Source organism: Oreochromis aureus, linkage group 11 (assembly GCF_013358895.1).
Source record: "Oreochromis aureus strain Israel breed Guangdong linkage group 11, ZZ_aureus, whole genome shotgun sequence".
In the NCBI taxonomy this organism is placed as follows: domain Eukaryota; kingdom Metazoa; phylum Chordata; class Actinopteri; order Cichliformes; family Cichlidae; genus Oreochromis; species Oreochromis aureus.
In genome coordinates this window covers 35,538,439-35,552,023 of record NC_052952.1, presented here as the reverse complement: position 1 = coordinate 35,552,023, position 13,585 = coordinate 35,538,439, and the positions used below count along the sequence as shown (strand labels likewise).

Below are 13,585 nucleotides of genomic sequence, written 5' to 3'. Positions count from 1 at the left end.
CTGTGCTCTAACTCCTGCTGCCCATACTTGAGTTTACTGTGAAAACCTATTAGCGTTGATTTGCCTCAGACACCAAGACCAGTACTGTGGATGTTTACTGGCCCGTCTCTCCCTGGAGAGGTGACATACTTGTGCCTGGACAGAGTGTGCCACTAATCAATCCTGCACGCCAAGGCAGCCCATAGAGGGACGCCTTTTTTAGGCTTTTAAGGAAATGATGTTGCCAGGGCTTAACTGAACCCAGAAGAGGTAAAGTTTCCAGGTCAGTATCAGTGTCCAGGGACAGGTGACCTGTTTGCTTGTAGGCGACATGTTTTTCCATCAGGCCGGCTTCCAGCTCTTTAGTTTGGCTTGTTGCAACGTGACAGGCTTGATGTCAGTCTAGTTAGAAGCTGCTCATGTGAAACTGACATGTTGTCCAGAGTGTCAGAGGTGAGTTTTGTTTGCTTTTTTAAATGAGCTTCTTCTTTTCTGTTTACCAAATAAAGACACATCCAGCTGACATCTACTTGTTGAGAGGAAATGAGTAATTTCCTGCTTTCTGGAGCTGACTCAGTTCGGGGAAGTTTTCTTCTTGACAGCTGGGGTGGAGGGGATGGGGGAAGGGCGTGCTTGATGTACTGACAGGGTGGAGTAAACAGCGTGGTTTTTAACTTAACCCCTGCACTTGTTTTCCTTTGTGTTTACCACGCTCCTCCTCGCGTCGCTTTCTCACTCTCTGCACGGTCGCCCTAACAACCACTTTTTAGCTCAGCTCTTGTTCTGATCGCTGTGGCAACTGTTACAGAGCTGGGTCTCCATGGCAACTTCCCGTCCTGATTCCCTGATCAAGGACGGAGGAGGGCTTAGATGCTGCAAACACGCTGGCTGAATGGACAGTTGACACATATACGCCGTGCACCTACTCAGAGCCGTAATTACTACGACTGTACATTCATTCAGACACGTACATGGCTTTCCACATTCTGGAATTTTAAATATTCCATATTTAAAGTTGACCTTTTATGGTCATTTTCAGGCCTATAGCTTTACTTAGATTCGACTGCAGTACTAATTCATCCCAATCCTTACTCATCTCATACTGGAGATGAATAAGGATCATGCACTGAAATCTGAAACAAGCTTTTTCTGCGAAGTGACCATATTAGGGATATATGCTCTCAGTGACATCATACAGAGCCAAGAGTAGAAAAAGTGTGTGAAACGGAGCATCAGTCTGAAGTGTTAGCTTTTCACCTCAGAGAATATATGGGAAATTACAACAGTTCCACTTCAAAAAAATATTCTAATAGAATAAATCTAATTAATCTAATTATAGCTATAGGAGCTGCAGTAAGCTCAGTTTTTCTTACACCACTGCCAGGTCTTTTTCATTTTCAAGCTTGTGGTGTTCAGTTTTTAGCAAGGTCATTCTAGAGTCTTCCAACCCCACAGTCATCATGGAAGGAGTCTTTTAATTATAAAGTGTGTTGGATATTTACTGTCTATAACAGAAATATGTGAAGGTGTGCTGAGGTGTCGAGGGAAAAGCAGCTGGGTGAATGTAGAGCTGCTAAAGCATTCTGAGCCTTGCAAACCAAAAATAAAAATTTAAAACAAACGAAGTGCAAAGATGATGTAACTACTGTAATATTCTCTCTTTGTGAAACTTCAACAAGCTGGCAGCGTTTGGCATGTGTCATACTTCCATATATCACAAAAACACGGCTGCACTTCGCACATAGTGGATGTAACATGTACAGCGTTGGTAATGTATGTTTGGTTTCAAATGACAAAATTGGAGAGAAACTGCGTGTGCTTTATCAGATTGTGCCTTTAGGGAAACACGGACAGAAAGAAAATATTTCCGAATTTTTCACATCCATGTTCTCTTGACTCGTATAAATTGGTGGTGTTTCTTTTTAAAGAAGCAACGATGGCAGATTAATTTATTTGCAGATTATTTACTGACTTAAATGTTTCATGTTGCACTGCAAATCTGTGCATTTAAGATGTAAAGTACATGTTTAGCATTTTTGCTTGATTATGAGAACAGATGATTTTTTTTTTCCTTTCAAACTACTAAACTGTTTATCTGTTAAGGACTAAATCTTGCAACATTTCAACAGACTTTAGGCTTTTCAGTGCTTTTGTGCAGAATTTTAGTCGCCACCATCAAATCTGTTGCTAGGAGTGGCTTGAAAGGTCATCATCCGATATTGGGTAAATATGAACAGAAGCATCAGTGCTCCAGTTTATTTTAAATGTCCCTTTAATGTGTCTGTTGTGGCTCTGTGAGTCATGCTGTTTTGGGGGGATTTCTTATTTAACAGTGTTGCATTTTGTTTGTGTTTCTATTCATTTCCAGTTTTTACTTTACCACATGAATAGACTGTTGGTCCTGCTGGATTTGAGTAATTTTGCCAATGGTGATCTTAATCAGAAGTCTACACATGGATTTAGCTGAACTTGTGTAATCACATATGGATGGACTGCAGGTATCCTGAATGAAGATCCCCAATGCAGTCAGTTTCTCCTTATCCTTTCATCTGACTCAAACACAGTTTGATTGATGTACAAATCAGTCAGGACCACTATAGTCAAAATAAGACGTTTGTTTCCATCTGCTGTAAATTCTGTTTGACTAAATGTCTGCGAGAGCAGCAGCAAGACATCAGCGCAGAGCAGAGGAGGCATCAGCAACATCAGATGTGACGGTGATTAAGAGGAGCTTGTAGACTCACAGCAGCTGTAGACCTTATGTGAAATTAGCCTGTTGGATGTGTAGACGGGTATCAGCTATGTAATCAGCTTATGTGGGTTGGTAATGAGATCAGATCTCTGTGGGCCGACTGATCAATTGTGTTAAAGAGAGAGCTGAACCTGAACGTTAAACTTTTGATTTTGTGATCGATTTACACTCCTACCTTCACCCACGGCCACGAGCTGTGTAGTGACCAAAGAAAAAAAAAAAGCAGGTACAAGCTGAGTAAATGAGCTTCCTATAGACGCGTGCCTGTGTCAACTCTTGTTTAGTGAAGACACTCGTCCATCAAAAGGAGCCAGATTCGGTGGCTTAAGCATCCTGCTACAGTTCCTCCTTGGCACGGTGTAGTGTAGAGGTGATTCGGGCATGTCTAAGTAAGGTGAAAGATTATGTGTCCGGGCTGGCTTGGGGCCACCTTATTATCTCCATGGAGGAGCCTGAGAAGATGGACGACTGAGTAGATTGATTTCTAACTGCTGACAATTACTTAAAAAAATAAAACCCTTTATTTCCTCTGGTTTTCCTGCCTTACCTCTTCAGTGTAACTTGGCACACTGTCTTATATTGTCATTCTTCAGTCAGATGTCACCAGACACAAGCTGGCTATGTGACTGCAGTGACAAGCATCTAAACACAGCATGATTGGCTCTCTGACACTCTGCGACCCCCAAGGGGACGACACTCTGACACTTCCCTCTGACATCTGACACATCAGCTTCATGCAGCGCTGACACTCCCGCCCTGTTTCCCCTCTGACATGAACACACACACTGTCTCCCTCTGTTTTTCCTCTCTGTGCATGCCTAAATGCACCCTGGCACTCGTACGCACCCTCTTCACTATATTCTCTCATACTTACTCTATCGATCTGCATGCATGTGAATAATTAGACTTAAATTCGCATATGCATCCTCACACACGCACACTCGCATGCACGCACACACACACACACACACTCACACACACACAGATCTGCAGGCAGTCTCGGATTTAGGCAGACAGATAGTCAGAGGCTGTTGAGTGTAAAACGAGGCTCCCTGTCCATCTGCCCCTCTTTGAACTCCCCTCACAGAGGAATTCTTCTGGTTTAAAGCTACACAAGCATGAATAATTTGGTCGTTGGTCCACTCGATAAAACCCTAAAGCTCCAACTCTTAATTAACAAAGTTGTCTTCTTGCTCAGTACATTACTTTACAGTATGGTAATTACTGAAACACACATTCAAGCACAAATCAGTGGTTCGTGGCTGTGTGTTTCACGGCATGCTGTTCAACCGTGTCAGAAATTAAAAGTGTTACTAGTTGTTCCAAAGGGCAGAAATCACTGTCATAAGGAGGAGAGAGACTTTGATTAAATTAGGATACCAAGGCACGTTTTCAAACAGTCAGTGTGTTTCAGTTGGCTGCACGTGGCAGATATCGCTGGATCGAGAAAGAAAAGAGAAGTCTGCTTTCTTGTGCTGAAGTGGGTGTGAATGAGTGTCGCGCTGCAGGTTTTAGGAGGTTAATGAAAGGGTCAGAAAACAGTCATTTAACTTTAAATGTGCAGTCAGTAATTTGGGGGGTTATTTAATAGAGTAAAAAACAGATATTCTACTCATAAATATACATAGATTAGTGTATAATTGTCTTCCAGCAAACTGATGCGTCCTCATAAACTCATAATTAATCCATTAAAAGTAAATAGGAGTGCATTCTTCAGACTCAACATATGAAGTATTACACCTGTGTTTTTTACTCTTCATGTCACGTCATCCTGTTCCTCCTCAACTGAAACCTCAAAAGGAAAGTCAGGTTTCTAACGTGGAAAAAACACACTTATTTATTCCCAATATTCTTGCGACCCCCCCATCGCTGGACAGCTGACAAAATCTGGCTGAACAACACCAACAGCTGGTTATAAGCTAACATTATGCAGTGGCCCTGTAGCCCCTTTTGCACATTTATGATTTTTATATCTTGAAGGTAAAATTCTAACAAAACAGATTCTTTGATTTATTTCATTGCTTTGAGATTGATGTGTGGTCACATATGCATATATAAATTAGAAGGCAGCTCATTGATGACAGCGTCACCAGTCGGTAAGTATTCTTTTGGTACTTGGTCTGAAGGCAGTTTGTGAAATAATCAGTCTTTTATTTTTCTTCCTCAACATGATTTGTCAAACATAATTTCATGTATCTGAGCACAAACTTTCATCTGTCTGCTCTTTATCTTCTGATTTGTGTCCATATATGCAAAATCAATATGTTCTGGATTGGATTTAGATTAGAGGGGCTGGAGGGATTGGAGTGAAGAATTTCACTTTCTCCTGTTCCTTCATGTTGTCATAGGTTATTGATTGCTTGGCTAACTTTAGCCATTAACACCGGTGCAGGAAAAGATGCTGGTTTGGATTTAAATACAGTTGTTGTCTTTGAAAGCTTTGCTGACCCACACCCACTTTCTCTAGACAAAATACATGCTTCTGACACAAATATACTTCCTATTGAAACCCATTATTGGAAAAACTGTGTTAACTGGCATGACAGAATATGACACTGTGTGACCATTAACCCCAAAAAATAGATATTAAAGAGAGAAGCATCACCGTCTACTGGTATCATATAAATAAAACTGAATAGAGCTGTAGGTGGAAAAAAGTAGAGCAAGAGCCGACGCGTCCTTCCTCCAGGGATAAAAAGAAATAAATAAAAATGACACACTTTTCCAGCGGTTCGACATTTTCAACATCTAGAGTGATTATTTCTTAGAAGCTCGGTTATCCCCTCTTTATTTTAGGATAAATACTGTCTATCAGATTTTTATATCAGTTTTTCTTTTTAAAACACCATTAACTTTTACATCTTGAAGTAGAGCTAAATCACAAAATGCTTAAAGGGCAGAAATTTACATGAAAAATCTGGTGAGTACAGACGAGAATGAGACGCTATCACGTAGCAGTGTCTGCTCCACTGGCAGTAAAAGCTCAGACTGAGCACAAAAATGTAGTGCTCTATTTTCTAAACTGTCTCCTTGAAAGATCCATTATCACCACTACCCTAAGAACATATAACCTGTAACCACACCTATTCACACTCTTACAGGGAGGGGGAGCGTAATAGCCTCTTGAGGTATCAATCTCCTGACTGAGGACAGTGCTGCTGGGCTTTCTGTCATTTTTTAAATAATGGCTGGATTTCTTTCTGAATTTGAACCTGGACATGTTTTTTTTTTTTTCTGCCACAAGTTTCACTTTAGACTTTAGTTACACGATGGATGTCGACATAATGATGTCAACCCATTGGTTGGTGGACTTCACACTGTAGCACTTGATGAACTTTTTGAGTCCAGATGGAGTGCTAGCTATCAGCTAACAACAGTGAGCTTGGTTAGCTCTACGTATGTAACGCGCAGACATGCACAGCTAGAAACTACAAGAAATTAACCAACCACAACTGGAACACAAACTTCCTAGATGGTCTGCATCTCACTGTATTTTATATTGTTTCTCAAATAATTTGATGTAGAGTTAGACCAGAGCTGGGTCACTAACTCACTTTGCTGTATATCGTGGCTCTCTTCTCCTTCAGTAACTACTTCACTGCACCCACATTCCCCCTTTTTATGGATGACTAAGTAAGGCGACCGCTGCTAGCAGCATTTTTCTTGCTGTTGCGGCAACTTCTCTGACATACTTTCCACTTCAATCCCGCTAAGTCACACTGAGTCACTCACACAGGTGCAGTGAAGCTGTGGTTACTGGGTGGAGCGAAACACTGGTGAAGATCGTCAAGGAATTATTTTGAATTTAATTGGCATTCTGTTGTCGTCTCTGGCTCCCGCTCCTCTCCTCTCCTCTGTTTTCTGAACAAATGCTAGCTCCTCTGTGCCCTCCACCATTACTCACAGGTGTTTGTTGCTGGTCTAATGAAGTCAGTGCCGTTCTGTGCTCTTAATCATGATAATCGATTTAAACGGTGTGCTGCATGTTAGAAAGTTAACCATGGTTTCTGACTGAGACTATGAAAGATTTTGGCCATGACAATTGCACAATGAAAATGTGATAAGATAACGTTTTCACAACATTTTCTGTTGAAATTTGTCTGATAGGTCCGGTGCACTGACCTCTCAGTATCCAGATGGATGAATCATTTAAAAACTGGAATCTATCCACAGACCCCAGAACTGTATGTGCTTTTCAATACTGCAAAGTTGGGCATTTTAACATGCTTGTCTATGGGGACTGACTTGTATTTTGGGCCACTGCCAAATGGCCATTAGAGGAACTGCAGTTTTTGGCACTTCCACATTGGTTTCACTTTTTTAGCCCTAGAGGTTGTTGCATGAATTCACACAGGTCTCCTTTCACCAGCAGCACATAGGATTACATGGCATGTCAAGTCATGACTACCTGAACAATGAAAGAACTTTTCTCTCAGCACCAAGTGACATGCTTGAGACTGAGAGTCTTTTTTCCAAAATTGTCGTGGATCAAGAAAAGGCAGCATGTTTTAGGGGTTTTTTTTCTCAGGGTTTTTCAGTGATGGACAGATATTGAGATTGTGGCCACCATGATTTTCTTCCAGCTGGAATGATCTGTTTTTATGGTCTGATCTAGAAAAATGCATTTAGCTCAAAATATTATTCAACTAGTTCAAAAATACTCTGCACACCTGAATAAATGACAGGTGTGTTGGAGGAAAATGTTTTCAAAGTATCAGTTATAACCACACCATCTCGCTACGTCACACTGACAGTGTAATTTAATAAAATCATGCACATTCATACCTCTGGGGAGTTTAAAAGCACCAATTAACCTAACGCCACTAACTGCATGACGTCGGACTGTGAGAGGAAGTCAGGCAGCGAGAACATGCTAACTGCACACAGAAAGGCCTCGGCCAGACGATGGATTTAAACCAAGAACCTTCTTGCTTCAGCACGGCTAAACATCGTGCCGCCATGCAGCTCTTTGTGTGGAGGTTATAATTTATAATGTATCATTTAAAAAAAGAAAAATATTATTAAAAGCTTTAAGCAGTCTTATCATGGTATTTTTTGCCTGTTGCTGCCCCTGTTGTCACTATTCCAACCAGAATCATCAGTCTCGTCTGTGCACCTTTGCTGCTGTGGAAGAATGAAGTGCTGCCAGGTTTTCAGAATTCTGACTTGGTACATTGTATTTGGACAAAGTTTCACCAGTTTCAATTTTAACTGCTTTATCCTAATTTAAGTACGGTTTTCTGACTTTATTTAAATGCCCATCAGGATTCATGTTATTCATGTTTAAACATTTCACCTGTTTCTCCTTTAAATAAGAGAACGAGAGAGAGAGAGAGAGAGAGTACAACGGAGCAGTTTGTGAGAGCGAGTGAGCATAAAGAGAGAGATGATACTTCAGTTTAGATACTGCTGCATTATTGAATGTAATTTTGTGTTTAAGCACTCGTATACCTAAATCAGTGGTTCTTAACCTGGGTTCGATTGAACCCTCGGGGTTCGGTGAGTCGGTCTGAGGGGTTCGGCAGAGCCTCCGCCGTGACATGCACGGCTCATTTTGTGCACCAGTAAAAAACATATCTATGTCTTGAATTTGAAAAAAAATCATATTTTATTTTTCACTAAAGAGGGGTTCAGTGAATGCACATATGAAACTGGTGGGGCTCGGTACCTCCAACAAGGTTGAGAACCACTGACCTAAATGCAGTTGTAGACACAGGAACAAATCCTTTAACACTGAATGTTGAATCGCAGTTCTTCTCCTGCTCTCTTTCACCCTTTTCTGTAACTACTGAATCTATGTAATAAAGATAAAAAGGCAATAGAAATTGTCTTTAAAAAATGCATCGAATCAGCCTGAGAAGCTTCAGTGCCTCAGTCATTATGAAAAGTTATCAGGAGTTATGGCTTCTAACAACAGTAAATGGTACTTTAATTATTAGATTCTTAATGCTGCTCGAGCAGTTTGTGCAGTCGTGTATAGAGACATTCATTCATTTTTAGTGAGGATGTGTAGAACCGCTGCTTTGGGTGCCATTGTCTTGGCCTCCGTTGCAAATATAAGGAACCGTGGATTTGCTTTTAACCAGGATATTTGCTCCGAGGCACACACAAAACAATAAGTCTCTTTTGGTCAGGCATCTAAAATTGAAATGAACTGTGCAATCATCACCGGCACTGACTGGTCATGTTCAAAGAATAAAAGCAGGAAGGGCAGTGGAATAGCAATGAGCGGTTATTTCCCAGCCAATTAAACAAATGAGTGTTTTCATGATTAATGGACTCATTGTTTAATCTTTAAAATGACACAAAATTATGAGAGAAGGCTCTTTCATCTAAACATGTCTAATCATCACATTTAAGAAGCTGGAACCAGCAAAAATAATCAAACTCAAACATAGTTTCCTTTCAGCTCACTAATTTATTACAGACTGTTACAGAAAACGAAGGCAGAATAATCCAGTCTAATTGAACTGAAATATTTTTGATTTATAAAACAAATCATACTCGGTATCCCTGAATACAATTGAGTGTCGTTCCTGTATCTGTACATTCAGTTTAAATATAACATACAGTATCTTTCCTAATTGTAAGTAAAGCCTCTGAAAACACCAGAAACAAACATGATCCCACTTAAAGTCTAATTTTACTCCCGCTTTGTCATCGAACGACACATTATGCACTTGGTGATTCCTGAGCTTTAGTTCAATAATGTGAGTCAGTTCAAACACAGCCTTTCTGCCTTAAATACTACTGTTTGCTATAGACTGTATATAAAAAATGGACACGTCTGAACTCCATATTTTGACGTTTCAACATTGGTGTTTTGGCTACCAGCAGATTTGGCACACAGATACCTGCTAATTAGTGCAGTCGCAGATAAACCAAACTGGACTAAAGACGTTTTAAGAAGTCTCTTAGTATAATTAAGGGAGGTGAGAGCGGGGCTAAGGGCCAACGCTAGCAGTTTACTATCCAAAGTTTGTGGACAGTCAGTTAACAGGTGATAATTCAAATAAAAATGCACCAAAAGGCAACCAACACCAGAAAAATGGAGCGGTCCTGTTCAGGAAGTGAGACTGACAGAAGTGAGGTCGAGCAGATGGCAACCTGTCAGTCAAAGCAGCCACACCTGTAGTTAACATTTAAAAAGTCCAGATGACTTTTTTGTAAAAACAGTTGTTATGACGGGGTCGCTATGGAAACATGCAAGTTTCTTGTGTTTCTTGTGACATGACTCACTTTTCAGGTAAGAGTGTTTTACTTTGAAGTCAAGCATGTAAATACACCAAACTACAAATCTTTACAGTAGTTATACAATAAATAAGCAATCACTTTTTTGTCTTTATGAGGTTAAAGTTTTTCCCATCAATGCTTTTTGGGATGTAACTGCCTGTGAAAAGTATTAAAAGAAGTATTAAGATATATATTTATGAACTGTTTTAAAGAGTTACGTCTAACATATAAAGAACATTAAATTATCATCCTTAAAGTGCTCTGGATGACAATACAACCCAGTGCGGTCCTCACCCGGTTGCCAAGGCTAATTATTTAAAGCTGTGAGTAAAGGAGGTCTTTAAAGGTTATAGTCTCATTAATGGGATGTTGGGAGTATCCGAGCAGTAGAAGCATCTTCCCTCCCCTTATTTCTCTTCTTTCTCTCTGTTCAGGTGCTGGGCCTCCAGCCGATCGGACAGTGGTGATTGACGAATACAGGTACCTGTCTCAAAAGCTGTTTGCAGCCGTGTCCGTCTTCGCCGGCCTCGGCATCCTGCTCGGCATCGTCTGTCTAACCTTCAACATCTATAATGGGAACGTCCGGTGAGTCCTCAAACACTCGACATCCCCGTAGCCTGAAATATTCTCCTCTCGTAGTCTTCGCTTATTATTTTGCATTCACTGTCGTTCTGTTTATCTTGCCTTGAGTTTTTTTGGAGAGGTCATTGTATAAGCTGCTTCTCCTGCACAAGCCTTTTACTTGTTTACTTTGGATTCAAGTGTGTGTCAGTGAAAGTGTGTTTGAATATAAATGAGTGCCTTTGTGAGCACACCAGACATTTTTAAATAATTGTATTTTTTACTCTAAAACAGAAAAATTATGCTCCCACAATTTTGAGACTTAATTAGTGCAGATTTTGAAATAAATCCAAAATGTTATAGTGTCAGCTTTTCAAGTGTAGTAATTATTTTGTTTTCTTGCTTTACTTAATTAATTGCTTTTAGATTTTAAAGGCTGTTAATGCCACAGTCTTTGAGTCTTGAAATTAGCTGTGGTTAAGTCACGCAAGGAAAATCTTCCTTTTAAGATGGAGTTACAGATGAAATGGTCAAACAGCCAAAACTAATGAGGACCGACAGAGTCGTGTCTCAAAGATTCAAGAGACAGCTTTGTTACACAAAAGTCATCTGTTTGGATAAAAATCTGTGAAGTCAGTGGAAATCAGATCTTGTAACAACCTCCTGCTGCTCACGGAGACCTCATCACTGTGTTTGCACTCCAAGCGTGACTTTGAGTTTTTGTTGGATTTAAAACAGAGCTCAAAATAATTCTCAGAGATCTTCTTCTCCTTTGAGGTTAATGTAAATCAATGGCATGCTGTGTCTCGACTTTGCAAAGTTAGGGGTTTGGGCATGGTTATTTTTGCAATCTTGCTGCTGGTTTCATTGTCACAGCTTAAACATGGCTCTAGAGCAAATGCAAATACATTCAGTTAAAAAAAAATGCCTTTTGAACTAGGATTTATGAGCTTAATACATGTCTGTGAAGCCAGTGGAGGATATCTCTGAGGTCTCTTTAACATAGTATTTTTATGTTTGACCCGGGTCAAAGTGATTTACAGTCTCACAAGTTCACGAGCTTATCAGGAGATTTACTTATTTATTTATTTTCTTTGGAAAGCTGGAGAGGTTTGTTCTTTTGAGGATCTCTGGCTGGCTCGAGTGTGCCAATCAGGCCCTCCTCCACCTTTGATTATATTTCAAACACAATTTCACCACGGGCTCCTTTCAGCAGCCAAAACAGTATGAGTCAGATCAAATCAAATGCATTCAGTAAGATGTTTTCACAAAACAGGTTTGCACCAGCTGCCTTGTTAGGAGACAAAACTACAAAATCAATCCACCTTAAAACAACAAAAAAGTCAAAAGCAATCACAGTCCTAGACGAGAAATCCAACGAACTGAATCCGACACGTCTGACCTTTCGATGTCTCAGGTGCAGCTACAATAAAGTTCAGAAAATGTTTGACCTTCCAGGTGATTTCACACCTGTAGTTCAGTTAATTTGGTTCGCAAACGGAGAAACAGATGTTTGCTCTTCAGCTGCATTTATAGAGCAGGAAAAAGTGACTCAGATCTGGGTTTTTTCACTGAGCTGAATTTTAGAGTGTACAAAAACCACAAACAACAAACATGAGCTGCAATAATGCCATATAAACACCTGGGGAGTGAAGTGCTCAGTGCATCATGGGAAGTCCCCCAGAAGCGCATTCATCTAGCGGCATGACTAAAGGATGGTTCAAGGTCACCTGATCCACCCCCAACTATAAGCTTTTTTTTGTTTTGTTTTTTTAAAAAGGACATTTTGAAGCCTGATCTTAAAAGCAGAGGGTTTCTGTCTCCTGAACCTGAACTGGGAGCCGGTTGCACAGGAGAGGGACCTGGAAGCTGAAGGCTCTGCCTCCCATTCTAATTTGGGGAACTCTAAGAACACAAGTAGGCCTGCAGTCTGAGAGCAAAGTGCACTATTAGGATAAAATGGTACTATGAAATTATTTCAATTTAACCGTGAGCCAATAGAAGAGAAGCTAATACACGAGACGTATAATCTCTCTTTCAATTCAGCTTCTAGGACTGCTGGATAATAAGGAATTACACTAGTCCAGCCTTCCCAAATACAGAGTGGTGTGAACAGCACAGATCACATGGACTCTTTTGTTTTCTGATTCAGACCAATTAGATGTGCATCTTTAATCTGAGCAGTCAAAATGGACTTTATGTGATCAGCCATGAGAATCCTGTGGAGGCACTTAGATGTATAGTTAACATCTTCATTCCTGAAACACTCTGTACTGGCTTCAAGCAATATTTGTTACGAGAAAAAAAAACAGAACCATTTTTCAAAGGTCAAAGAGGCCATCTTATGAACATGGATGTAATATTTGCCATGCTTTATTTCTGTTGCTCCAAATAAAGGTGCAAAGCATTCAGAGCTTGGGCCAAGAGATAGTTTAAGATAGTTTAAAGGACACAGGTCTTAAAACTGAAGCGCCTTAAGCCTTCATTCTTTTTAATGCATTCTACCCTGACTGAAAAAAGCTTCCAGTAGAATCGATGTGTGTGAGAGAGAACAGCCCTCAGCTCACTGACTCTTTGACCTCAGTAAACACTTTGCTGATGACTTTATGTGCTCAATCACAACTTTCAGGATATAAAAAATCAACACGGAGTACATTTTATAACATTTTGGTAATTATTAGAGTCAGGAAGGAGAATTAGCCGAGCTACACTCGCTGTAAGCCAGTGAGCTTCCTGCATCCTTGGTCTCACAGTCAGATCCATCTATTGTCATGTTTGGTTTTGAAATACAGCCAGATTAAAGTGTATTCTCAGATTGAGTTTTAACCTGAAGTAAAGTCATTATTGTATTTTCTGGAACCTTTCAAACATCGTCCAACGAACTGATGCTGCTTTCAGGAAAGAGACAGAGTAGCTACTGATTTTCAGTGTTTTCTTGCTCTGAGCACCACAAGACAAATACAATTTATTTCCATTACATTCATTGGAAGACAGACATCTCTACACGATCTCCAATACTGGGAAACACAGCACTACAGGCAACAGGAAAAAATACCTATA

At 40.2% G+C, this 13,585-nt stretch overlaps 1 protein-coding gene across 3 annotated transcripts in view; it reads left to right on the top strand.

Annotated features, from left to right (window-relative positions):
- gabbr1a (gamma-aminobutyric acid (GABA) B receptor, 1a) overlaps positions 1–13,585 on the top strand; it is a 127,440-nt gene that overhangs the window by 85,578 nt on the left and 28,277 nt on the right. For all 3 annotated transcript variants that reach the window (XM_031754295.2, XM_039619465.1, XM_039619466.1), the window contains one exon: positions 10,399–10,549. In XM_031754295.2, the coding sequence (XP_031610155.1) occupies positions 10,399–10,549 (151 nt within the window). The remainder of the gene's footprint in view (positions 1–10,398; positions 10,550–13,585) is intronic.